Source organism: Pseudophryne corroboree, chromosome 10 (genome assembly GCF_028390025.1).
Source record: "Pseudophryne corroboree isolate aPseCor3 chromosome 10, aPseCor3.hap2, whole genome shotgun sequence".
In the NCBI taxonomy this organism is placed as follows: domain Eukaryota; kingdom Metazoa; phylum Chordata; class Amphibia; order Anura; family Myobatrachidae; genus Pseudophryne; species Pseudophryne corroboree.
In genome coordinates, this window is record NC_086453.1 from 314,115,366 (window position 1) to 314,143,335 (window position 27,970).

At 46.0% G+C, this 27,970-nt stretch overlaps 1 protein-coding gene across 3 annotated transcripts in view; it reads right to left on the reverse strand.

Annotated features, from left to right (window-relative positions):
• Nucleotides 1–647: 647 nt before the first annotated feature.
• Nucleotides 648–27,970, reverse strand: part of TBCEL (tubulin folding cofactor E like) — a 96,295-nt gene continuing 68,972 nt past the window's right edge. For all 3 annotated transcript variants that reach the window (XM_063943498.1, XM_063943499.1, XM_063943497.1), the window contains exons 7-8: nucleotides 27,127–27,243; nucleotides 648–3,111 (exon numbers count right to left, since the gene is read on the reverse strand). In XM_063943498.1, coding sequence (XP_063799568.1) covers nucleotides 2,793–3,111; nucleotides 27,127–27,243 — 436 coding nt within the window. In that variant the 3' untranslated portion in view covers nucleotides 648–2,792. The remainder of the gene's footprint in view (nucleotides 3,112–27,126; nucleotides 27,244–27,970) is intronic.

A 27,970-nucleotide genomic window follows, 5' to 3' on the forward strand; every position in this document is an offset into this window, starting at 1 on the left:
TTATCACTGATTAAAGGCTTTTCACTGCTGCATAAATAGCCCACAAAGTCAGTTTTGGGAACTTAAGGGGTCTATTTACTAAGCCCTGGATGGAGATAAAGTGGACAGAGATAAAATACGAACCAATCAGCTCCTAACTGTCATTTTTTAAACCCAGCCTGTGACATGGCGGATAGACACTGATTGGCTGGTACTTTATCTCCATCCAAGGCTTAGTAAATAGACCAGTAAGTTACAAATCAAATAGATGCTAGGATTTGACGTACAGCCCATGTGCTAAATATACTTCTTTCCCAGCAATGGTACTTTGGTGTTGTTCCCCGATCTCCCGCCAGGAAAGCAGGACCCTGAAACACACAAATACCCAGGAGTACGGCCAATCACCATCGATGCAACAGAGCTATGTACGGTAGCAGATCATCCCTAACACAGTGGCTCTAATTTAAAGCCAGAGCTTTTGTTATGAAGAAACCCAAGGGCCCAAGGTGATCCTATAGCTAGGCCCCCTGATTAATAAAGCATACATTGGGTGTCCTGTGGCGGGACCCCCACAAATACACCATTTTTGGGTAGACAGGGGGTCATTTTAAGTAGAACCCGCCCCTTTTAAGTATATTTGTAGATCCAAAATAAATCTCACACACACGTTCGTTTATATTTTTTATTTATTTGAAATTAAATAACCACCAAAAGGTGTTAAGCCGTGTCTCCATTTATACCACTGTAAAGAAGGAAGTACCATGTCATACGTGTTTTGCCATAAGGATTATGCATGTAAATAATATTAAAATGATTTGAATATAACTGTTCTCCTGAATCATCTTTTAGCACATACATCCAAAAACCACAATACCGTTCCCCGTCTAAGGACATGGCTCTTCTTAGTGTTGTTTAAGTCAATTTGTTATATTTCTTTCTACGTATTTTCCTGTGCAAGTCTCTCTGAGTTAAATAGTTCTTTTTATGTGACCCCTTTGAGTGAAATATGAGTTGGAGAAAATACCTCTGGGAAGAAAGCTTCACAATTTACTTTGTTCCTTTTTTATATTCACTTAACAGGAAAGAAATAGAATCCTCCAAACACTGCAAAAGAGGGGAAAGAGGGGAAAATATATACAGCAAGTGTCAAAGGAAGGGGAAGAAAGAAATCCACAGAGGAAACAGTATAGAGTTAATTCAATGGGAGTTTAATTAAAAGTTGATAAAGATTATCTGCCAACGAGAAAACGGAGAAGAGTGAATATAGGTTGCGAAGGGTAATTGGGGATTCAGATAATATTGTGCTAAGATACTGTACTCCCCATCTTTAAGAAAAGGTCAAATACTTTGATGTGAAAGAACTTTTTCCAGGGGGGTAAATTACAGCATATTATCTAAGGCGGATGGAACAAGGCAACAGAAACAGGTTGGGAGGGGAACATAAGAAGCTAAATATATATACGTGAAGGAGCTCAATAGATAATAAAATAAATTATGCGCATTGTTATTAATATAATGAATAAACATTTAAAAGGTGAACATCATATATATATATATATAATTTATGATCTGCACTCTTGTCCCAATAAATACATCCACTAGGTGGCTCCTCGCTGGCCGACAGCAATAGTTCAGTAATGCACAAAATCTAGATTTGGATGCTGTCTGTTTGGCTGTTGCTTTTGTGCTGTAGACACTGACAATTAGGGAAGCTAGGTGGCCGCCCCATCGCCCCGCACACATAACTCACCATATACCGGGGGTGGGCGGGTGGGGAACAACCTCTCATCGCTGCTGGCGGCTCCCTGTAGCAGCTGACAGCTCTCACGCTGCGCTGGGGAGCCGGAAGAAGGAAGCCGGGCAGCGTCTGAGCGTCCTGTGGACGTACAACGCTGATCCCTCAATCCCCGGGATTAGAGCTTCCATTCCCGGGATTGAATCCCGGCCATTTTTGGCCCTAAATCCCGGGATACCGATCCTGGGATTGGCCACCATACTGACAATGGTCCATGAGAACAGAAACATTAATCAATACCCTTTCACAGGCTTGACCGCATATTGGCGATATACAGTATTATTAAAGTGCTGTTTCTCTGATTTTTAATTCTGGCCACTCTATTATATATATATATATATATATATATATATATATATTCAGTAATTTGCCTCTGAAATTCATCTGATGTCACTGTGTTGGGAAGCAGAGTGGGAATTTTGGAGCATCTGGAATCCTTGTGGTCAACCTATCAGAATTGTACTTTTTGGGGAGAGCAGGGATAGGGTGAGATGGACAAAAAAATAAACAACAATTCCCTAGATAAAAGTGTGGCAATCCTGCTGATATAATGTGCTTAGTTACAGATATATAAAGCACTATCTAAAGCACATTGTAAATCCGGACAATTGCCCTGCAGTAGAAAGCTTTGATACTGTTTATTCAACGACCCTTTGGTTTCCTGTAGCTAGTGTGTGTGACCTGACCAGTTGTGATCACTGTTTATTAGTGCAATTGTTAATGCTTAGAACATGCGTATACCAGGTGCTACACGTCAGGCAAGAGGGTAGATACTAGCTGCATGAGGGGGACATTTAAATCCATCATCAAAAGGTGAGACTGTGACTTCTATTCTTTAAAAGATAATCTCTCACAATTGACTACCAGAGGGGGCTCCAGTGCATAGCTATTTTTAGACATAAAAGGGAATTAAAAAGTAACATATATAAAAGACAATGAAATCAATAAAAACAACAACAAAAAACAAAACTGTAGATAGAGCCTCTATACATAAATAATATATATCTATTACTAAAAGTCATTTGATTTTTGGTTCTACATAAAATTTGACTCCGTCGTGGACATTATATGAATGTAATGCTCGTGTGCTGAATTTCAACTCTTCGGGCCCAAAAGGGGCCTCGTGGTCCAAGTAGTAAAGCCGCATGTTGTTCGTGGACAGCTGTAGTAAAGTCTTAAGTTGCTTTTTGAATTCAGCCACGGTCTGATCGAGCCGGATACTTATGTTCTGTACTTTCTCCTCAAAGTGAATGTCAACACTGGCTTTGTTCTGTGGACGGAGGTCAACCTCAGCTAGGGGCTCCAGCTTGCCGTACTTCCTAACCAGCTCCTGGTACCTGCAGGACAAAGTCACGTTCAATAAAATCCACTTACCCTGTACAAGTTCTATATTTGCTACACAGTTGCAAGTATTTCATCTCTCACCAACAGAGAGGAATTAATTTCACAGAAGGATTAATATGCGACCGGCAGGCAAGATTAAGTGGTCAACCATGAACATGCAACCAAAGCTGACCTGTCTTTCCCTTTAGCATTCACAATACAGAAATGCAAAAGTGTAAAATGGCATCAAATGTTAACTGCGATCTTTTCCCTTCTTTCTCTTGGGATTGTTATTCCGCTAGCCCTTATGATCAGGTATTTCACAATGTCCATTTTTAAGCCTCACTGGAAGAGTTTTCCAGCATATCTTAATCAGAAACTTCATGGGAAGGTTTAACATAAAATTGACACAAAGTTGAGGGAACCCGCACTGTGTAAGTCAGTAATATGAGGATTCACAGGGGAGAATGACCCAGCCATTTGCAACCGGAGATGGAGGTAGTTTGGAATCACACACTGGTTCTATGAACTGGAAAGACTCAACCATTAATCACTGCACAAGACCTATTGGTGTCTCTTTTTCACATTGCACAGATGGAGAGACATGAATAAAGGATTCATTGACAGCAGAGAGCTTGGGCTCTGCGTAGAGTCTCAGAGCTTGCAGCAGCTTATTTGCTGATTAGAAGTGATGCCTCCCTTATGAGGCATACAGTGAGGAAAGACTAAATCTGGATCCTAATTGCAGCATCTCTTCCAGAAACACTGATTACTATAGGAATTAGTGTCATACATTTATTAAAGTCATTTGTATTGTTTTTTATGTATTCCGCCAAATACCTGTTTTAAGACCTCAGCGCAAGGATCCACAAAAAACATATTACACTATATGGCCCTATGCTGACCGTAGAGGTCATCTGAACTGTCACTTCTTGGCTGCACCAGGCTCAGTCTTCTACTAGGAGGACTAAGCCTTCACAGCACTGAACAACATTGGATCCTTGAGAGCGGGCCAACCTTCTGATGCCCCAACATCACATTTACATGTACTGTGTTATGGCTTATTGGGAACTCAATGCTACAGGAGCTCTGCCTTGAGAAAAGTGTTTGTAGTGCTCTTATTCCCAGAGACAGCAGGAAGGTGGCATGTGACTGGAGCTTAAGGACATGAGCACCCAGGTGGGAATCTTACGTTATCTCCACCGTGGTGTCTTACCAGTCAACGACAACAGGGTAGGGAATCTTGGGTCTGGGACTCCAGGTCGACAACAAAAAGGTCGACACACCTTACGTCGACGCCAATTGGTCGACACACCTTAGGTCGACATGGACAAAAGGTCGACAGGAACAAGGTCGACATGGAAAAAGGTCGACATGAGTTTTTAATGTTTTTTTGGTGTCGTTTTCTTCGTAGAGTGACCGGGAACCCCAATTAGTGCACCGCGTCCCCTCGCATGGCTCGATTTGCTCGCCATGCTTCGGGCATGGTGCTTTCGCTCCGCTACCGCTTGGCACAGATTACCGTTCCAATCGTAGTCCACGTGGATCGTTAAGTATGAAAAGGTTCCAAAAAAGAAAAAAATTGTGAAAAACTCCTGTCGACCCTTTTCCATGTCGACCTTGTTCCTGTCGACCTTTTGTCCATGTTGTCCTAAGGTGTGTCGACCAATTGGCGTCGACCTAAGGTGTGTCGACCTTTTTGTTGTCGACCTGGAGTCCGGATACCGGGAATCTTTGTGCTATTTACCAAAATTTGTATATGAAGAGGTGTTGAGTACAGGTGCACTTCATAGCAAAGGTGTTGGAAACAATGGAGCCTGTTTACAGCTTAAGCCAGGCACAGGGCTGTGGTATCACTGCACAATGGCCCTCATTCCGAGTTGATCGGTCGCAAGGCGAATTTAGCAGAGTTACACACGCTAAGCCGCCGCCTACTGGGAGTGTATCTTAGCATCTTAAAATTGCGACCGATGTATTCGCAATATTGCGATCACAAACTACTTAGCAGTTTTAGAGTAGCTCCACACTTACTCTGCCTGTGCGATCAGTTCAGTGCTTGTCGTTCCTGGATTGACGTCACAAACACACCCAGCGTTCGCCCAACCACTCCCCCGTTTCTCCGGCCACTCCTGCGTTTTTTCCGGAAACGGTAGCGTTTTCAGCCACACGCCCATAAAACGCTGTGTTTCCGCCCAGTAACACCCATTTCCTGTCAATCACATTACGATCGCCGGAGCGATGAAAAAGCCGTGAGTAAAAATACTATCTTCATAGCAAAGATACTTGGCGCAGTCGCAGTGCGAATATTGCGCATGCGCACTATGCGGAATTTCACTGCGATGCGATGAAAAATACCGAGCGACCGACTCGGAATGAGGGCCAATGTATGGCAGGCACTCGGAGCATGGTACTTTTGTGCACTGTATGGCAGACACTGGAGTAGTGTCTCTGTATCCAAGCTATGGGGTGCTACTTTCCTTAATTGCCTGATTTTGATAAAGTTTTACTCTGTGTTCCTCATCTGAAAATACCTGAAAACTACAATTTATACATTTTAAATTGTTCTTTCACTTTGCACACTATTGTTGGGAGCTTGGAAGCCAGCCTAATAACCACACAGGTCAGGATATTGCTCTGCATGGGATGCGGTCATCGTCCTGGTGCACTGGTTGCCGGCGGTCAGGTGGCCGACCCCGGAACAAAATCCCGGTGCCGGAACCCCGATGGACAGCATTCCGATGGTAAGTGTTGGGATGAGGGTTAAGACCTTGGACGTGCAGGTTAGGGTTACGCACCGGAGGGAGGGTTAGCCGTAGCTGACGCCCCATGTCCTTAGCCCTAGCCGCCCCCCCCCCCCTGTGATTAGCTGTAGCGGACACCCCCTGTGGCCTTAGCCCTAGCCGCCACCTCAGGTGGGTTAGGGTAGGGGAGGGGTAAATTAATTCCCCCGTCTCCTGACAACATTCTAAAGGTCAGGATGCTGCAGTCGGTCATGTATTTATGGTGGCACTCCATCTACAGTTATACTGCTTAGGAGGAAAAGAAAGTGTGGACTTGGCCCTCCTTGTTTTTACTGAATATTTTCTTTATAGTATTTTTCATTAGTGTTTAAGAAATTGTCACATTATAAACCTCAGTTTATTACTCCTTTATTGTCAGGAACACCACCACAAAATAAAGATACCCTAATGTGAGGATCACTGTCTGTACACGTGTGAGTTGGGTATGGCCACTTTTGTTTCCCTTCCATCATACATGATTAACCATTATACATACTGCTTGATGTTGCAAGTTACTTCTTGGTGGCAAAAAAACGTATGTGCCATATACCTAAAGAAACTGCTATGAGTGTTATACAATATACATACTCCATTTATGTGAGTACGGTACGCATCTAACACTTTTTATGTGGCGTATAGTTACTATCACGCCTTAATCTCAGAAATGATTTTTTTATTTAATTACAGTATATTTATTTGTTTATGGCAATTCATTACACATTGTCCATTCTTAAATATTTTATACTAGCTGAATACCCAGTGCTTCGCTACGGAATTTCAAGTATAATTACAAAGAGAAGAAAAGCGCTGCCGCTGAGGAGAATAATTTGCCTCCTTCTCTGCCCCGTCCCGCCTCTGATGCTGCCCTACTCAGTGCTGTAAATGCTGGGATGACAGTTCAAGCTCCACCCGCTGTATGTTAATTATTTGCCTTTTATCTCAGCGACCCAAAAAACTTTTGATTTTTACATGTCACCCCCTTCCCACCCCCACCCCTAGGGGTGCTAGGGTGTCTTTTTCCAGATTGTAAGTCATATGTGTACCAAGTTTGGTGTAAATTGCTCCAGGCATTCCAGAGTTATGCTGGAACATACATACACACATACATACATTTTTATATATATAGACTGACATCATCACGAGAAATTCTGAGGAAGAGACTTTTTGAAAAAAATTGATAAACAAGAGAATAACCAACACCCTGGGCGAAGGCCTTCTGAACATTCGTGAAAGATACTTTTATGAGCCTTAAACAAACCAGCTCTATGTGAGTACCTCTCCACTTAAGACTTTGGGGGTAATTCAGACTGGATCGCTGCCTCTGAATTACTGCGCATGTGCAGCCAGTGAGATGCTATCAGCATCTCTCTGGTGCGATCGCCTTTGCCTGATTGACAGGCAGAGGTGGTCGCGGGGCGGGAGGGGGTGTGCCAACGGCATTAGAACGCCGTTGGCAGGGTGTGGTCTCGACAACAGAGGCGTGTCCAGACCATTGGGGGGGGGGGGGGGGGGCCTCGGCGGCTGCGTGACGTCACATGCAGCATAAATTTAGCACATCTACGATCAAATCTGAATTACCCCCTTTGTTACAAACTTTGCATTGTATTTTTTGGTTGTTGTTGTTGTTACATGTACTCATTTCAGAGTGAGAGTAAACCATTGAGGAATATCCCCAGAAGAATCATCTGGTTTGGTATAGGTATTTGCCCTCAAGGAACTGTGATAATCTGTTTTATACACTGTCTCCGTTCAGGATACCGGCGTTCGGCATCCCAGCAGTCGGAATGCCGAAGACAGAATCCCAACACTGGCATCCCGACATAGATTGAAATGCCGGCACCAGGATCCTGAATGCCAGAATCCCGCTCGAGCCCTGTCGAGACTCCTGCTTGGTTAAGCTGCTGGGGCTGGAGGTTAGGTTTAGGCTGCGGTGGGAAGGGTTAGGGTTAGTCTGCGGGGAAGGAAGGGTTAGGCTGCGGGGAAGGGGGGCAGGGGGAAGGGTTAACATACTTACCCGACCCCTGTCGGGATTCTCTGCTTTGGGATGCCAATGTCGGGATATCGTATTTATCCCCTGTACACCTATTGATTGTTTTAGTTGCGCCGTTGACCTATCTTCATCTATTTGCATTTACATCATCTCTTTTCCTGTTTGGGCAGGCTAAGGTTTTAGCTTGGGCAACAACTATCTGCGCTAGAGTTCTCCCATTTCCTTTTCATACAGTACTCTGCCTTTTGTATTCCTGTTTAAAAGAACAAATGGCAATCTTTTTTAGTGTGCGGGACGATTGTAATGAATTGAAAAAAGGTGTCATAGCCGCCATAGAGACAGATGCATAAAACTTCTTCGTACACATGCACAGATGAAAAACCCACAATGAATCAGTAGTGGGCCCCCGTGTTGTGCTGTCATGCGCTGCAGTTGAAACAGGGCAGACAGGCGTGGAGGTGCCCTAACAGCAGATGCTGCTTTTATCTGCTTTCTGAGAGCCATTGTGCATGTTCTCTCATTTCCCATTCACTACCCTGTACAACGGGAAACAGCAGAGTCAGCAAATTATAAGTGCTTCCCACTTTCACTATACTCTGACTTCAGTACAAGGCTATACAGCTGATTGTTTACAATTATAATACTGTCAAATGTAATAAGGGTCTAAAACCAGTATAAAAAGTAGACTTATTAAGCTTTTCATCTTACAAAACAGACCCTGATTACAGGTTATATTATATTATGCTTAAACCTGGGATATACTGAGCACATGCTTTATCTGAAACATGTGGGGGTAAATTTACTAAGATGGGAGTTCTATTTAAGATGGGATGTTGCCCATAGCAACCAATCAGATTTCAGGTATTATCTTCTAGAAGGTGCTAGATAAATGAGAAGTAGAATCTGATTGGTTGCTATGGGCAACATCCCATCTTAAATAGAACTCCCATCTTAGTAAATTTACCCCGTGGTCTTTTATGATCTGCCTGTGACTACTTTATGCCCTTATACTGCTGATCAAGTTTCTGCATACACACCTATTAAGCAATTATCCTCAAAGGCAGTGTCACTAGCATACACATTTTTGTGCTCCGTTATATACAAGTATTATCATACTCTGGCTTCTATTTAACATTCCCGGACTCGGAGAGGCAGATTTATTATTCATTTTGAAACATACTGTTCATTTAATTATTGTGAGTAGGTGTCCTCAGGGCCGTAGAGAGCCTTGGCGGGCCCCGGTACTGTTTTGGGGGTGGGTGGCCTAATTGTAGAGGCGTGGCTGAACCCAATTACAAAAAAAAGTGTTTTAAAATGTATTTGCAGTGACGTGCGCTCCACAGGGGGGCTCCGTGTGCCCCTCTGATGGGCTAAGGACACAGGCTGCTGTGCTGCCGCTGACAGGCAATGTAAAGTGGGGTAATTAGTACACGCTCACCCCCCCCCCCCCCTTCGGTGACCCATGGGTCTGTGCCCTCTCTCTCTGCCCCCTGTCCTTGTGTGCCTTCGCTCAGCTTCCCTGCACTCCCGGTGTTCTGCCCCCTATCTGTGCAGTGAGTGTAGCAGGGCGGCATTGGTGACAATACTGTGAGTCTGGGCTGCTGGACGCAGGAGAGGGAGGACTGCAGCAGCTGCCATATACTCCCTATCCCTGCCACATGTGCACGGCATTAATGCTTGTTATGGGGGTAAGGTTGCGGGATCCGCCCGTACCTGCTCCCCTCCCTCTTTCTCGGTGCCACTGGGTGTCCTTTATTTTAATCTGAGTGTCCTTTGACTTTTTCTTATTTTTTATATTGTTGCTTTCTCTCACAGATCTTTTATGTTGTGAGAATGCTCTGGCAATAAGAGACTCTCATTGTCTTTTTATACTTTGAGAGCAATTAGCCCAGTGTTACGCCATGTGCCACACAATGCCTAGCGGGAGTGAGCCGACAGGTCAGCACTGAGCACTGAGCACTGCACAAGAAGACTTTACTGAATCCTATATAATAAAATGCTAAAGCCGCTCCCCACCTCTATGAAGGGAATTCAAGGTCCAGTGACCTGGGACATCCAACCCGGGTTGGTCCGGAAAGGACACGGGGTTGCAGGGCAGTGTGAACAGTCAGACCCAGGTCTACAGATCCTAAGGCGATATCAGGAAGGACAGAAACCTCTCGTGGAGCAGAGGGCATTCACAGCATTGGGAGAGCCGCATCTCCAAGCACCAGCAGAAGAGTTCCACTGCACCCGTGTGCAGTGTAAATAGCACCAACCCGGGAATAACACGGGTCAGCTCTGTGCTGTGAAAGGGGTCTGTCCCAGTTTCGACCCATGGCCAAAATGTATCATGCCTTGGAGAGTGATACATTGCACGGTGATAAAAGTACCAACCAATCAGATCCTGTCATTTTTCAAACACAGCCTGTAACATAGCAGTTAGGAGCTGATTGGCTGGTACTTTATCACCATGCTATTTATCAATCTCCAAGGCTTGATAAATCTGGGCCCATTTTCTAAATTCTGGGTCAGACCTGGGACTTTGGTGTGAAAGGGGTATAACTGTGTTCCTTGTATTGCTACACACTTCATGTTTCATGTTTATTTTGTTCATTGCTATTCTGTGGATGCAAATGAAGTATGGAATTTATTATGAAAACCTATGTATAGAGTCAATTTTTATGATATGGAAAGGTGAACTGATGCCAAAGCAAGAACCAGCAAGTATTTTGAGGTGATATTCAGATTAAAAAAAATACACATATTTGCTTTTAGTACACAGATACCTTTCAGTATCAATAAAAACAAACCCTTTTTTCTGTCATTTTGTCTAGATTGCCTTTGCCACATCAGCGGGTACAGTGCATTTTGTTACGTCACAGCGTTATTCCAAAATGGAATAAATTCATTTTTTCCCTCAAAATTCTACATACAATACCCCATAATAACAACGTGAAAAAAGATTTTTTTTGAGATGTTTGCAAATTTATTAAAAATAAAAAACTATGAAATCATATGTACATAAGTATTCACAGCCTTTGCCATGAAGCTCAAAATTGAGCTCAGGTGCCTCCTGTTTCCACTGATCATCCTTGAGATGTTCCTACAGCTTAATTGGAGTCCACCTGTGGTAAATTCAGTTGATTGAACATGATTTGGAAAGGCACACACCTGTCTATATAAGGTCCCACACTTGACAGTGCACGTCTGAGCACAAACCAAGCATGAAGTCAAAGGAATTGTCTGTAGACCTCTGGACAGGATTGCCTCGAGACACAAATCTGGGGAAGGGTACAGAATAATATCTGCTGCTTTAAAGGTCCCAAAGAGCACAGTGGCCTCCATCATCCAGAAATGGAAGAAGTTCAGAACCACCAGGATTCTTCCTAGAGATGGCCAGCTGTCCTAAACTGAGCGATCGGGGGGAAAGGGCCCTAGTCAGGGAGTTGACCAAGAACCCAATGGTCACTTTGTCAGAGCTACAGCATTCCTCTGTGGAGAGAGGAGAACCTTCCAGAAGGACAACCATCTCTGCAGCAATCCACCAATCAGGCCTGTATGGTAGGGTGGCCAGACGGATGTCACTCCTTAGTAAAAAGCACATGGCAACCCGCCTGGAGTTTGTCAAAATGCACCTTAAGGACTCTCAGACCATGAGGAACAAAATTCTCTGGTCTGATGAGACAAAGATTGAATTCTTCAGGCGTCCTGTTTGGAGGAAACCACAGCACCGCTCATCACCAGGCCAATACCATCCCTACAGTGAAGCATGGTGGTGGCAGCATCATGCTGTGGGGATGTTTTTCAGCGTCAGGAACTGTGAGACTAGTCAGGATAGAGAGAAAGATGAATGCAGCAATGTACAGAGACATCCTGGATGAAAACCTGCTCCAGAGCGCTCTTGACCTCAGACTGGGGTTACAGTTCATCTTTCAGCAGGACAACGACACTAAGCACAGTGCCGAGATATCAAAGGAGTGGCTTCAGGACAACTCTGTGAATGTCCTTGAGTGGCCCAGCCAGAGCCCAGACTTGAATCTGATTGAACATCTCTGGAGAGATCTGAAAATAGCTGTGCACCAACGCTTCCCTTCCAACCTGATGGAGCTTGAGAGGTGTTGCAAAGAGGAATTGTCGAAACTGCCCAAAGATAGGTGTGCCAAGTTTGTGACATCATATTTAAAAAGACTTGAGGCTGTAATTGCCGCCAAAGGTGCATCAACAAAGTATTGAGCAAAGGCTATGAATACTTATGTACATATGATTTCTTAATTTTTTTTATATTTCTAATAAATTTGCAAAAATCTCAAAAAAGCTATTTCACGTTGTCATTATTGGGTATTGTGTGTAGAATTTTGAGGGAAAAAAATAAGATTTTACTTACCGGTAAATCTATTTCTCGTAGTCCGTAGTGGATGCTGGGAACTCCGTAAGGACCATGGGGAATAGACGGGCTCTGCAGGAGACAGGGCACTTTAAGAAAGAATTTGGATACTGGTGTGCTCTGGCTCCTCCCTCTATGTCCCTCCTCCAGACCTCAGTTAGAGAAACGGTGCCCGGAAGAGCTGACAGTACAAGAAAAGGATTTTGGAATCCAGGGCAAGACTCATACCAGTCACACCAATCACACCGTATAACTTGTGATAAACTTACCCAGTTAACAGTATGAACAACAACGGAGCATCAGATCAACCCTGATGCAACCACAACATAACCCTTATTTAAGCAATAACTATATACAAGTATTGCAGAAGAAGTCCGCACTTGGGACGGGCGCCCAGCATCCACTACGGACTACGAGAAATAGATTTACCGGTAAGTAAAATCTTATTTTCTCTAACGTCCTAGTTGATGCTGGGGACTCCGTAAGGACCATGGGGATTATACCAAAGCTCCCAAACGGGCGGAAGAGTGCGGATGACTCTGCAGCACCGAATGAGCAAACACAAGGTCCTCCTCAGCCAGGGTATCAAACTTGTAAAACTTTGCAAAAGTGTTCGAACCTGACCAAGTAGCTGCTCGGCAAAGCTGTAATGCCGAGACCCCTCGGGCAGCCGCCCAAGAAGAGCCCACCTTCCTTGTGGAGTGGGCTTTTACTGATTTTGGAAGCGGCAATCCAGCTGCAGAATGAGCCTGCTGAATCGTGTTACAGATCCAGCGAGCAATAGTTTGCTTTGAAGCAGGAGCACCCAGCTTGTTGGATGCATACAGGATAAACAGCGACTCAGTTTTCCTGACTCTAGCCGTTCTGGCTACATAAACCTTCAAAGCCCTGACCACATCTAGTAACTCGGAATCCTCCAAGTCACGAGTAGCCACAGGCACCACAATAGGTTGGTCATATGAAAAGATGACACTACTTTTGGCAGAAATTGTGGACGGGTCCGCAATTCTGCCCTGTCCATATGGAAAACCAGATAGGGGCTTTTATGTGACAAAGCCGCTAATTCTGACACACGCCTAGCTGAAGCCAAGGCTAATAGCATGACCACCTTCCACGTGAGAAATTTTAATTCCATGGTTTTGAGTGGCTCAAACCAGTGAGACTTCAGGAAACTCAACACCACGTTAAGATCCCAAGGTGCCACTGGAGGCACAAAAGGGGGCTGAATATGCAGCACTCCCTTTACAAACGTCTGAACTTCAGGTAGAGAAGCCAGTTCTTTTTGAAAGAAAATGAATAAGGCCGAAATCTGGACCTTAATGGAACCCAATTTCAGGCCCAAAGTCACTCCCGACTGTAGGAAGTGAAGGAAACGGCCCAGCTGGAATTCCTCCGTAGGGGCATTCCTGGCCTCACACCAAGCAACATATTTTCGCCATATACGGTGATAATGTTTAGCCGTCACGTCCTTCCTAGCCTTTATCAGCGTAGGAATAACCTCAACCGGAACGCCTTTTTCTGCTAGGATCCGGCGTTCAACCGCCATGCCGTCAAACGCAGCCGCGGTAAGTCTTGGAACAGACAGGGCCCCTGTTGCAACAAGTCCTGTCTTAGAGGCAGAGGCCATGGGTCCTCTGTGAGCATTTCTTGCAGATCTGGATACCAAGTCCTTCTTGGCCAATCCGGAACAATGAGTATTGTTCTCACTCCTCTTTTTCTTATGATTCTCAGCACCTTGGGTATGAGAGGAAGAGGAGGAAATACATAAACCGACTGGAGCACCCACGGTGTCACTAGTGCGTCTACAGCTATCGCCTGAGGGTCTCTTGACCTGGCGCAATACCTCTGTAGCTTTTTGTTGAGGCGGGATGCCATCATGTCCACCTGTGGCAGTTCCCGCCGACTTGCAATCTGCGTGAAGACTTCTTGATGAAGTCCCCACTCTCCCGGGTGGAGGTCGTGCCTGCTGAGGAAGTCTGCTTCCCAGTTGTCCACTCCCGGAATGAACACTGCTGACAGTGCTCTTACGTGATTCTCCGCCCAGCGAAGAATTCTGGTGGCTTCCGCCATCGCCACCCTGCTCCTTGTGCTGCCTTGGCGGTTTACATGAGCCACTGCGGTGATGTTGTCTGACTGAATCAGTACCGATTGGTCGCGAAGCAGGGTCTCCGCTTGACTTAGGGCGTTGTATATGGCCCTTAGTTCCAGGATATTGATGTGAAGGCAAGTCTCCTGACTTGACCACAGCCCTTGGAAATTTCTTCCCTGTGTGACTGCCCCCCACCCTCGGAGGCTTGCATCCGTGGTCACCAGGACCCAGTCCTGAATGCCGAATCTGCGGCCCTTGAGAAGGTGAGCACTCTGCAGCCACCACAGGAGAGACACCCTGGCCCTGGGGGATAGGGTGATCAGCCGATGCATCTGTAGATGTGATCCGGACCACTTGTCCAACAGATCCCATTGAAAGGTCCTCGCATGGAACCTGCCGAAGGGAATGGCCTCGTATGATGCCACCATCTTTCCCAGGACTCGCGTGCAGTGATGCACCGACACCAGTTTTGGTTTTAATAGGTCACTGACCAGTGTCATGAGCTCCTGAGCTTTCTCCATCGGGAGATAAACCCTCTTCTGGTCTGTGTCCAGAATCATGCCCAGGAAGGGCAGACGAGTCGTAGGAATCAACTGCGACTTTGGAATATTTAGAATCCAGCCGTGCTGTTGCAACACTTCCCGAGAGCGTGCTACGCTGATCAGCAACTGCTCTCTGGACCTCGCCTTTATGAGGAGATCGTCCAAGTATGGGATAATCGTGACCCCTTGCTTTCGCAGGAGCACCATCATTTCCGCCATTACCTTGGTAAATATTCTCGGTGCCGTGGAGAGACCAAACGGCAACGTCTGGAATTGGTAATGACAATCCTATACCACAAATCTGAGGTACGCCTGATGAGGTGGATAAATGGGGACATGAAGGTATGCATCCTTTATGTCCAGAGACACCATAAAATCCCCCCCTTCCAGGCTTGCGATGACCGCTCTGAGCGATTCCATCTTGAACTTGAACCTTTTCAGGTATATGTTCAGGGATTTTAAATTCAATATGGGTCTGACCGAACCGTCCGGTTTCGGTACCACAAACATGGTCGAATAATAACCCTTTCCTCGTTGAAGGAGGGGAACCTTGACCACCACCTGTTGAAGATACAATTTGTGAATTGCAGCTAACACTATTTCCCTCTCTAAGGGGGAAGCTGGCAGGGCCGATTTGAGGTATCGGTGAGGGGCATCTCTTCGAATTCCAGCTTGTATCCCTGAGACACAATCTTTAGTGCCCAGGGATCCACCTGGGAGTGAACCCACTTGTGGCTGAAATTTCAGAGACGCGCCCCCACCGGGCCTAGCTCCGCCTGTGGAGCCCCAGCGTCATGCGGTGGATTTAGTGGAAGCCGGGGAGGCCTCCGGTACCTGGGAACTAGCTGTGTTGTGCAGCTTCTTTCCTCTGCCCCTGCCTCTGGCAAGAAAGGACGCACCTCGGACTTTCTTGCCTTTTTGTGATCGAAAGGACTGCATTTGGTAATACGGTGCTTTCTTAGGTTGTGAGGGAACATATGGCAAAAAATTTGACTTTCCAGCAGTAGCTGTGGAGACCAGGTCCGAGAGACCCTCCCCAAACAACTCCTCACCCTTGTAAGGTAAAACTTCCATGTGCCTTTTTGAGTCGGCATCGCCTGTCCATTGCCGAGTCCACAGGACCCTTCTGGCAGAAATCGACATTGCATTTATTCTAGAGCCCAGAAGGCTAATGTCTCTTTGAGCATCTCTCATATATAGGACAGCGTCTTTTATATGCCCCAGGGTCATTAATATAGTATCCTTGTCCAAGGTATCAAGTTCCTCAGATAAGGTTTCCGTCCATGCTGCTACAGCACTACACACCCAGGCCGACGCAATTGCTGGCCTTAGTAAGGTACCTGAATGTATATAAATGGACTTCAGGGTACCCTCTTGCTCTCTATCCGCAGCATCTTTTAGGGTGGCCGTATCCTGTGACGGCAGGGCTACCCTCTTGGATAAGCGTGTGAGAGCTTTGTCCACCCTAGGGGAGGATTCCCAGCGTAACCTGTCCGTTGGCAGGAAGGGATACGCCATAAGCAACCCTTTGGAAATCTGCAGTTTTTTATCTGGAGATTCCCAAGCCTTTTCACATAACTCATTTAGCTCATGTGAAGGGGGAAAGGTCACCACCTGCCTTTTTTCCCCATACATATGAACCCTCTTGTCAGGGACTGGGATTTCCTCTGTGATGTGCAACACATCCTTTATTGCTATAATCATATAACGGATGGCTTTAGCCAATTTAGGCTGTAACTTTGCATCAACGCCATCGACACTGGAGTCAGAATCCGTGTCGATATCTGTGTCAACAATTTGGGATAGTGGGCGCTTCTGAGAATCTGACGGCCTCTGCGACATAGGATCAGGCATGGGCTGAGACCCCGACTGTCCTAAGGTTTCAGCTTTATCCAACCTTTTAGGCAAGGAATTAACATTATCATTTAAAACCTTCCACATATCCATCCAATCAGGTGTCGGCGCCGTCGGCGGCGACCCCGCATTCATTTGCTCCCGCTCTGCTTCCACATAGCCTTCCTCGTCAAACATGTCGACACAAGCGTACCGACACACCACACACACACACAGGGGATGCTCTTTTTGAAGACAGTTCCCCCACAAGGCCTTTTGGAGAGACAGAGAGAGAGTATGCCAGCACACACCCCAGTGCTATATGTCCCAGGAATCACACAGTAACTTAGTGTTAACCCAGTAGCTGCTGTATATAATATTTTTGCGCCTAATTTATGTGCCCCCCCCTCTCTTTTTACCCTCTTCTACCGTGAATCTGCAGGGGAGAACCTGGGGAGCTTCCTCTCAGCGGAGCTGTGGAGAGAAAATGGCGCTGGTGAGTGCTGAGGAAGAAGCCCCGCCCCCTCAGCGGCGGGCTTCTGTCCCGCGTTTCTGTGTAAAATTATGGCGGGGGCTCATGCATATATACAGTGCCCAACTGTATATATGCCCAACTTTTGCCAAGAGGTCCTAATTGCTGCCCAGGGCGCCCCCCCTCTGCGCCCTGCACCCTACAGTGACCGGAGTATGTGGGTTTAATGTGGGAGCAATGGCGCACAGCTGCAGTGCTGTGCGCTACCTCAGTTTGAAGACTGGAGTCTTCTGCCGCCGATTTTGAAGTCTTCTTGCTTCTTTCACCCGGCTTCTGTCTTCCGGCTCTGCGAGGGGGACGGCGGTGCGGCTCCGGGATCGGACGACAAAGGGTGAGATCCTGTGTACGATCCCTCTGGAGCTAATGGTGTCCAGTAGCCTAAGAAGCAGGACCTATCTTCAGTGAGTAGGGCTGCTTCTCTCCCCTCAGTCCCACGCTGCAGAGAGTCTGTTGCCAGCAGATCTCTCTGAAAATAAAAAAACCTAACAAAATACTTTCTTATAGCAAGCTCAGGAGAGCTCACTAAGTAGCACCCAGCTCGTCCGGGCACAGATTCTAACTGAGGTCTGGAGGAGTGACATAGAGGGAGGAGCCAGAGCACACCAGTATCCAAATTCTTTCTTAAAGTGCCCTGTCTCCTGCGGAGCCCGTCTATTCCCCATGGTCCTTACGGAGTCCCCACCATCCACTAGGACGTTAGAGAAATGAATTTATTCCATTTTGGAATAAGGCTGTAACATAACAAAATGTGGAAAAAGTGAAGTGCTGTGAATACGTTCCGGATGCACTGTATATGTAAAGTAATGGTATTTTCTGAAAATTCACAGGAGTGAACAAGGTATACAGTAATTTGTGTGGGTAAACAAATCTGCTGACAAAAAATTATGTCACCTCGTTGGCATGTAGTGACCTCTGACCCTTCCTACCAGTGTCAGTGGTATTACTTCCAAAGAATCCGGTATAACACACATCTACAGTCTCCAAACACTGCTGCTATTGCCCGTACTAATTGTTCATTACAGATCGCCTCATGATTAACACAAAGATACTCATACCAATTAACCAATAACAACATCACAACATTATTCCACAATCAAAAATGTACAAGAGTATAGAAGAAATGAAAAAGGCACACATGGATGAACAGGCCACATACAGAGAAAAATAAACACTCTTAAGGGAAGAAAAAAGCGAGGACACCTCAAAAAAATACAAAAGCAAAAAATAAAACGAAAAAGATAACGCTCAGGATAATCTGTTTAAGAATTCAAACGCTGATAAAAAATGGTTTTCGCGTGCAAGATGGAGTTAACATGTGTGTTGCACGCCTTCCACCAAGTCTTATTGAAAAGAAGTAAAAATGTAACACATTGTTAAGTTTAAAAACAAAAATTCAGTCGGTCCGCCTTAGATGCACATGAAAGAGATGCAGAAACAGAGGGGCATGAGAGAAGCAGAGATGCAAAAACAGAGAGGCAGGGTAGAAGCAGAGGCAAAGAAACAGAAGTTCAAGAGAGAAACAGAGACACAGAAACAGAGAGGCATGAGAGAATCAGTGACGCAGAAACAGAGAGGCATAAGAGAAGTAGAGACGTAGAAACAGGGGTATGAGAAAAGCAGAGACGCAGAAACAGAAAGGCATGAGAAATGCAGAGACGCATAAACAGAGAGGCATGAGAAACGCAGAGACGCAGAAACAGAGGGGTATGAGAAAAGCAGAGATGCAGAAACAGAGAGGCATGAGAGAAGTAGAGACGTAGAAACAGAGGGGTATGAAAGAAGCAGAGAAGTAGAAACAGAGGAGTATGAGAAAAGCAGAGATGCAGAAACAAATGGGTATGAGAGAAGCAGAGATGCAGAAACAGAGAGGCATGAGAGAAGTAGAGACGTAGAAACAGAGGGGTATGAAAGAAGCAGAGAAGCAGAAACAGAGGGGTATGAGAGAAGCAGAGATGCAGAAACAGAGAGGCATGAGAGAAGTAGAGACGTAGAAACAGAGGGGTATGAAAGAAGCAGAGAAGCAGAAACAGAGGGGTATGAGAGAAGCAGAGATGCAGAAACAGAGAGGCATGAGAGAAGTAGAGACGTAGAAACAGAGGGGTATGAAAGAAGCAGAGAAGCAGAAACAGAGGAGTATGAGAAAAGCAGAGATGCAGAAACAAATGGGTATGAGAGAAGCAGAGATGCAGAAACAGAGAGGCATGAGAGAAGTAGAGACGTAGAAACAGGTATGAGAAAAGCAGAGATGCAGAAACAAATGGGTATGAGAGAAGCAGAGACGCAGAAACAGAGAGGCATGAGAGAAGCAGAGACGTAGAAACAGGTATGAGAAAAGCAGAGATGCAGAAACAAAGGGGTATGAGAGAAGCAGAGAGAGTAACATGAGAGAAGCAGAGACGCAGAAACAAAGGGGTAAGAGAGAAGTAGAAACAGAGGAGCATGAGAGAAGCAGAGACACAGAAACAAAGGGGTATGAGAGAAGCAGAGACACAGAAACAAAGGGGTATGAGAGAAGCAGAAACAGAGGACCATGAGAGAAGCAAAGATGCAGGAACAAGGGGTTATGAGTTAAGCAGAGATGCAGGAACAAGGGGTTAAGAGTTAAGCAGAGATGCAGAAACAAAGAGGTATGAGAGAAGCAGAGACACAGAAACAAAGGGGTATGAGAGAAGCAGAGACACAGAAACAAAGGGGTATGAGAGAAGCAGAAACAGAGGAGCATGAGAGAAGCAAAGACACAGAAACAAAGGGGTATGAGAGAAGCAGAAACAGAGGAGCATGAGAGAAGCAAAGACACAGAAACAAAGGGGTATGAGAGAAGCAGAAACAGAGGAGCATGAGAGAAGCAAAGATGCAGGAACAAGGGGTTATGAGTTAAGCAGAGATGCAGAAACAAGGGGTTATGAGTTAAGCAGAGATGCAGAAAATAAGATTTTACTCACCGGTAAATCTATTTCTCGTAGTCCGTAGTGGATGCTGGGAACTCCGTAAGGACCATGGGGAATAGACGGGCTCCACAGGAGACTGGGCACTCTAAAAGAAAGATTAGGTACTATCTGGTGTGCACTGGCTCCTCCCACTATGACCCTCCTCCAGACCTCAGTTAGGATACTGTGCCCGGAAGAGCTGACACAATAAGGAAGGATTTTGAATCCCGGGTAAGACTCATACCAGCCACACCAATCACACCGTATAACTTGTGATACTATACCCAGTTAACAGTATGAAATATAACTGAGCCTCTCAACAGATGGCTCTACAATAACCCTTAGTTAGATAATAACTACATACAAGTATTGCAGACAATCCGCACTTGGGATGGGCGCCCAGCATCCACTACGGACTACGAGAAATAGATTTACCGGTGAGTAAAATCTTATTTTCTCTGACGTCCTAGTGGATGCTGGGAACTCCGTAAGGACCATGGGGATTATACCAAAGCTCCCAAACGGGCGGGAGAGTGCGGATGACTCTGCAGCACCGAATGAGAGAACTCAAGGTCCTCCTCAGCCTGGGTATCAATTTTGTAGAATTTAGCAAACGTGTTTGCCCCTGACCAAGTTGCAGCTCGGCAAAATTGTAAAGCCGAGACCCCTCGGGCAGCCGCCCAAGATGAGCCCACTTTCCTCGTGGAATGGGCTTTTACTAATTTAGGATGCGGCAATCCAGCCGCAGAATGCTCCAGCTGAATTGTGCTACAAATTCAGCGAGCAATAGTCTGCTTAGAAGCAGGAGCACCTATTTTGTTGGGTGCCTACAGGATAAAAAGCGAGTCAGTTTTCCTGACTCCAGCCGTCCTGGAAATATAAATTTTTAAGGCCCTGACTACGTCCAGTAACTTGGAATCTTCCAAGTCCCTAGTAGCCGCAGGCACTACAATAGGTTGGTTCAAGTGAAAAGCTGATACCACCTTAGGGAGAAACTGGGGACGAGTCCTCAATTCTGCCCTATCCATATGGAAAATCAGATAAGGGCTTTTACATGACAAAGCCGCCAATTCTGACACACGCCTGGCCGAAGCCAAGGCCAATAACATGACCACTTTCCACGTGAGATATTTCAAATCCACAGTTTTAAGTGGCTCAAACCAATGTGATTTTAAGAAACTCAACACCACGTTGAGATCCCAAGGTGCCACAGGAGGCACAAAAGGGGGCTGAATATGTAGCACTCCCTTTACAAATGTCTGAACTCCAGGCAGTGAAGCCAGTTCTTTCTGGAAGAAAATCGACAGAGCCGAAATCTGGACCTTAATGGAACCCAGTTTTAGGCCCATAGTCACCCCTGACTGTAGGAAGTGCAGAAAACGACCCAGCTGAAATTCCTCTGTCTTCCTGGCCTCACACCACGCAACATATTTTCGCCAAATACGGTGATAATGGTTTGCGGTTACTTCTTTCCTGGCTTTTATCAGCGTAGGAATGACTTCTTCCGGAATGCCCTTTTCCTTTAGGATCCGGAATTCAACCGCCATGCCGTCAAACGCAGCCACGGTAAGTCTTGGAACAGACAGGGCCCCTGCTGTAGCAGATCCTGTCTGAGCGGTAGAGGCCATGGGTCCTCTGATATCATTTCTTGAAGTTCTGTGTACCAAGCTCTTCTTGGCCCATCCGGAACCACGAGTATCGTTCTTACTCCTCGTTTTCTTATTATTCTCAGTACCTTTGGTATGAGAGGCAGAGGAGGGAATACATAAACCGACTGGTACACCCACGGTGTCACTAGAGCGTCCACAGCTATTGCCTGAGGGTCCCTTGACCTGGCGCAATATCTAGTTTTTTGTTTAGGCGGGACGCCATCATGTCCACCTGTGGCCTTTCCCAACGTTTTACCAACAGTTGGAAGACTTCTGGATGAAGTCCCCACTCTCCCGGGTGTAGGTCGTGTCTGCTGAGGAAGTCTGCTTCCCAGTTGTCCACTCCCGGAATGAACACTGCTGACAGTGCTAAGACGTGATTTTCCGCCCATCGGAGAATCCTTGTGGCTTTTGCCATCGCCATCCTGCTTCTTGTGCCGCCCTGTCGGTTTACATGGGCGACTGCCGTGATGTTGTCTGATTGGATCAGTACCGGCTGGTTTTGAAGCAGAGGCCTTGCCAGACTTAGGGCATTGTAAATGGCCCTCAGTTCCAGAATATTTATGTGTAGGGACGACTCCTGACTTGACCAAAGTCCTTGAAAATTTCTTCCCTGTGTGACTGCCCCCCAGCCTCGAAGGCTGGCATCCGTGGTTACCAGGACCCAGTCCTGTATGCCGAATCTGCGGCCCTCTTGAAGATGAGCACTCTGCAGCCACCACAGTAGAGATACCCTGGTCCTTGGAGACAGGGTTATCAGCCGATGCATCTGAAGATGCGATCCCGACCACTTATCCAAGAGGTCCCACTGAAAGGTTCTTGCATGGAACCTGCCGAATGGAATTTTGCTTCGTAAGAAACTACCATTTTTCCCAGGACTCGTGTGCAGTGATGCACCGATACCTGTTTTGGTTTCAGGAGGTCTCTGACTAGAGATGACAGCTCCTTGGCTTTCTCCTGCTGGAGAAACACTTTTTTCTGTTCTGTGTCCAGAACCATCCCCAGGAACAGTAGGCGTGTGGTAGGAACCAGCTGTGACTTTGGAATGTATAGAATCCATCCGTGCTGTTGTAGCACCTCCCGAGATAGTGCTACTCCGACCAACAACTGCTCCTTGGACCTCGCCTTTATAAGGAGATCGTCCAATTACGGGATAATTAAAACTCCCTTTTTTCGAAGGAGTATCATCATTTCTGCCATTACCTTGGTAAAGACCCTCGGTGCCGTGGACAGTCCAAACGGCAGTGTTTGGAATTGGTAATGGCAATCCTGTACCACAAATCTGAGGTACTCCTGGTGAGGATGGTAAATGGGGACATGTAGGTAATCATCCTTGATGTCCAGGGATACCATGTAATCCCCCTCCTCCAGGCTTGCAATAACCGCCCTGAGCGATTCCATCTTGAATTTTTTTATGTATGTGTTCAAGGATTTCAAATTTAAAATGGGTCTCACCGAACCGTCCGGTTTCGGTACCACAAACAGTGTGGAATAGTAACCCCGTCCTTGTTGAAGTAGGGGCACCTTGACTATCACCTGCTGGGAATACAGCTTGTGAATTGCCTCTAGCACAGCCTCCCTGCCTGAGGGAGTTGTCGGCAAGGCAGATTTGAGGAAACGGCGGGGGGGGGAGACGCCTCGAATTCCAGCTTGTACCCCTGAGATACTACTTGAAGGATCCAGGGATCCACCTGTGAGCGAGCCCACTGATCGCTGAAATTTTTGAGGCGGCCCCCCACCGTACCTGGCTACGCCTGTGGAGCCCCCGCGTCATGCGGTGGACTCAGAGGAAGCGGAGGAAGAATTTTGATTCTGGGAACTGGCTGACTGGTGCAGCTTTTTCCCTCTTCCCTCGTCTCTGTGCAGAAAGGAAGCGCCTTTGACCCGCTTGCTTTTCTGAAGCCGAAAGGACTGTACCTGATAATACAGTGCTTTCTTAGGCTGTGAGGAAACCTGAGGTAAAAAATTTTCTTCCCAGCTGTTGCTGTGGATACGAGGTCCCAGAGACCATCCCCAAACAATTCCTCACCCTTATAAGGCTCTATGTGCCTTTTAAAGTCAGCATCACCTGTGCCTTTTAAAGTCAGCATCACCTGTCCAGTGTCGGGTCTCTAATACCCTCCTGACAGAATGGACATTGCATTAATTCTGGATGCCAGCCGGCAAAATATCCCTCTGTGCATCCCTCATATATAAGACGACGTCTTATGTTCGCAAAATAGTATCCCTGTTTGACAGGGTTACAGACCACGCTGCAGCAGCACTATCTGCAGGTCTCAGTCTAGTACCTGAGTGTGTAAATACAGACTTCAGGATAGCCTCCTGCTTTTTATCAGCAGGTACCTTCAAAGTGGCCGTATCCTAAGACGGCAGTGCCACCTTTTTTGACAAACGTGTGAGCGCCTTATCCACCCTAGGGGATATCTCCCAGCGTAACTTATCCTCTGGCGGGAAAGGGTACGCCATCAGTAACTTTTTAGAAATGACCAGTTTCTTATCGGGGGAACCCACGCTTTTTCACACTTCATTCACTCATTTGATGGGGGAACAAAACACTGCCTGCTTTTTCTCCCCAAACATAAAACCCTTTTTTAGTGGTACTTGGGTTAATGTCAGAAATGTGTAACACATTTTTTATTGCCGGGATCATGTAACGGATGTTCCTAGTGGATTGTGTATATGTCTCAACCTCGTCGACACTGGAGTCAGACTCCGTGCCGACATCTGTGTCTGCCATCTGAGGGAGCGGGCGTTTTTGAGCCCCTGATTGCCTTTGAGACGCCTGGGCAGGCGCGGGCTGAGAAGCCGGCTGTCCCACAGCTGTTACGTCATCCAGCCTTTTATGTAAGGAGTTGACACTGTCGGTTTATACCTTCCACCTATCCATCCACTCTGGTGTCGGCCCCACAGGGGGCGACATCACATTTATCGGCATCTGCTCTGCCATCACATAAGCCTCCTCATCAAACGTGTCGACACAGCCGTACCGACACACCGCACACACACACAGGGAATGCTCTGACTGAGGACAGGACCCCACACAGCCCTTTGGGGAGACAGAGAGAGAGTATGCCAGCACACACCAGAGCGCTATATAATTTTGGGATTAACACTATATTGAGTGAATTTTTCCCAATAGCTGCTTGTATATACAATATTGCGCCTAAATTTTGTGCCCCCCCCCTCTCTTTTTAACCCTTTGAGCCTGAAAACTACAGGGAGAGCCTGGGGAGCTGTCTTCCAGCTGCACTGTGAAGAGAAAATGGCGCCAGTGTGCTGAGGGAGAAGCCCCGCCCCTTTTTCAACTGACTTTCTCCCGCTTTTTCTGGAATACTGGCAGGGGTAATTTTACATCTATATAGCCTCTAGGACTATATATGATGTAGATTTGCCAGCCAAGGTGTCATATATTGCCCTCAGGGCGCCCCCCCCAGCGCCCTGCACCCTCAGTGACCGGAGTGTGAAGTGTGCATGAGGAGCAATGGCGCACAGCTGCAGTGCTGTGCGCTACCTTGGTGAAGACCGAAGTCTTCTGCCGCCGATTTTCCGGACCTCTTCTTGCTTCTGGCTCTGTAAGGGGGACGGCGGCGCGGCTCCGGGAACGAACACCAAGGCCAGTTCCATGCGGTCGATCCCTCTGGAGCTAATGGTGTCCAGTAGCCTAAGAAGCCCAAGCTAGCTGCAAGCAGGTAGGTTTGCTTCTTCTCCCCTTAGTCCCTCGATGCAGTGAGCCTGTTGCCAGCAGGTCTCACTGTAAAATAAAAAACCTAAAATAAACTTTCTTTCTAGGAGCTCAGGAGAGCCCCTAGTGTGCATCCAGCTCGGCCGGGCACAGAAATCTAACTGAGGTCTGGAGGAGGGTCATAGTGGGAGGAGCCAGTGCACACCAGATAGTACCTAATCTTTCTTTTAGAGTGCCCAGTCTCCTGCGGAGCCCGTCTATTCCCCATGGTCCTTACGGAGTTCCCAGCATCCACTAGGACGTCAGAGAAACAAAGAGGTATGAGAGAAGCAGAGACACAGAAACAAAGGGGTATGAGAGAAGCAGAGACACAGAAACAAAGGGGTATGAGAGAAGCAGAAACAGAGGAGCATGAGAGAAGCAAAGACACAGAAACAAAGGGGTATGAGAGAAGCAGAAACAGAGGAGCATGAGAGAAGCAAAGACACAGAAACAAAGGGGTATGAGAGAAGCAGAAACAGAGGAGCATGAGAGAAGCAAAGATGCAGGAACAAGGGGTTATGAGTTAAGCAGAGATGCAGGAACAAGGGGTTATGAGTTAAGCAGAGATGCAGAAACAAAGAGGTATGAGAGAAGCAGAGATGCAGAAACAAAGAGGTATGAGAGAAGCAGAGATGCAGAAACAAAGGGGTATGAGAGAAGCAGAAACAGAGGAGCAGTAGAGAAACACAGAGAAGCAGAATCAGGTAGACAGGAGAGAAGCAGAAACAGAGGGATATGAGAGAAGCAAAGATGCAGAAACAGAGGAGCATGAGAGAATGAGATGCAGAAACAGTAGTACATGAGAGAAACAGATGAAGAAACAAGGGATATGAGAGAAGCAGAGATGCAGACACAGAAGGGTATGAGAGAAACAGATGCAGAAACAGAGACACAGGAGAGAAATAGATGCAGAAACAGAGACACAGGAGAGCAACAGAGATGTAGAAACAGACACACAGGAGAGAAACAGAGATGCAGAAACAGAAACACAGGAGAGAAATAGATGCAGAAACAGAGACACAGGAGAGAAACACATGCAGAAACAGAGACACAGGAGAGCAACAGAGATGTAGAAACAGACACACAGGAGAGAAACAGAGATGCAGAAACAGAGAAGCAGGACAGTGACCAGAGGAAAAAAGAGGAGGGCTGAAGAGACATAGGAAGCAAGAGAGTAGCGGGAGAGAAAAAAAAAGGCAGAGAAAGAGAGGGTCATCGGGAGAAAGCAATAACAGGAAGGAGGAAATAGATGGGGAACAGAAGAAAGAAAAACAACAGCTAGTCACCTATATATATTGGAATATGACCATCCCCCCCCAAAAAAAAGTCAAATTAGGCTCAGCTCGGGGGTGAGAAAGGCAGCACCAATAGTGCAATTCGTTACATTTCTAGTAGTCCATTTCAAGAAAGAGCAGATTAAATTAAAAGCTTTTTTTTCTTAAAAAGTTTGTTATAAAGTGAGCACAACAGCTTCCATTGTAAATATGAGATTTGTTTGTATACTCTTTAGACTTTTCCACAAGACGGTAAATTGTGTCTGGGCATCAGCCCTTCCTGTTACTCCTTTCTTTTCATCCCCTTTTGTCTACGGTCTCACCTTAATGGAACATCTTCCTTTGGGAAATTCATATAGTAACGGAGGAAGAATCTCTCGGAGTCTTCTCTTTCACCTTCAGTGACAACACTGCCATTCAGTTTGGAAACAGACGGCAATCTAGGAGTTCATATGAGAGGAAAAGATTAGCTAGACCATCAACTACACTGTATTAAAGTGAGAGAAGAGAATGCACTGATCTTTCTTTCATGAAATCAATATGCTTTCACCCTCAGATCTCCCTGCCAAAAGACTTAAATGTACTAGAATGACCCTAAGTAACTTTAGTAAGTATGTATATCAACCAGGTCATCTTCAAATTCCACGGCAATTGCGGGATGCTATTTTACCACAGTAAAAAGAAATACATTTAATAACAATTTCAAAATTATTCATAAAGTGATAGTTTTAACCAATTTGACACCAAGATTAAGAAATCCATTAAAACTTTGTAGACTAATAAATTTTTTTAAATAATCTAAAATAAAAAATGGGTCAGAATATAAAAACATTTATTAAAGCACATTAGAAACATGTATGTTCTGGAAGAATACTACACGTGTTTCGGACTGTTCCCAAATCTGCTACAAAGAACTGTAAATGTAACAATTTATTACGGAAGTGATTTGCCAGTCTACAGAAATGCAAAACTTTAATAGACATGAAATTGCCCTCTTTCCTTGCCAACCTCATCATAGGCCGTTTATATTTAAAGGTCACCGTGACTTATTTTTACACTCCATCGAATGATTTTGATCTGACTCTTTGAAAGAGAAAAGTATGTGGGGGAAAAAGTTGTAACCAGCACTTATATTAAGCTTAGTACAGGTAATGCACTTGTAATAAC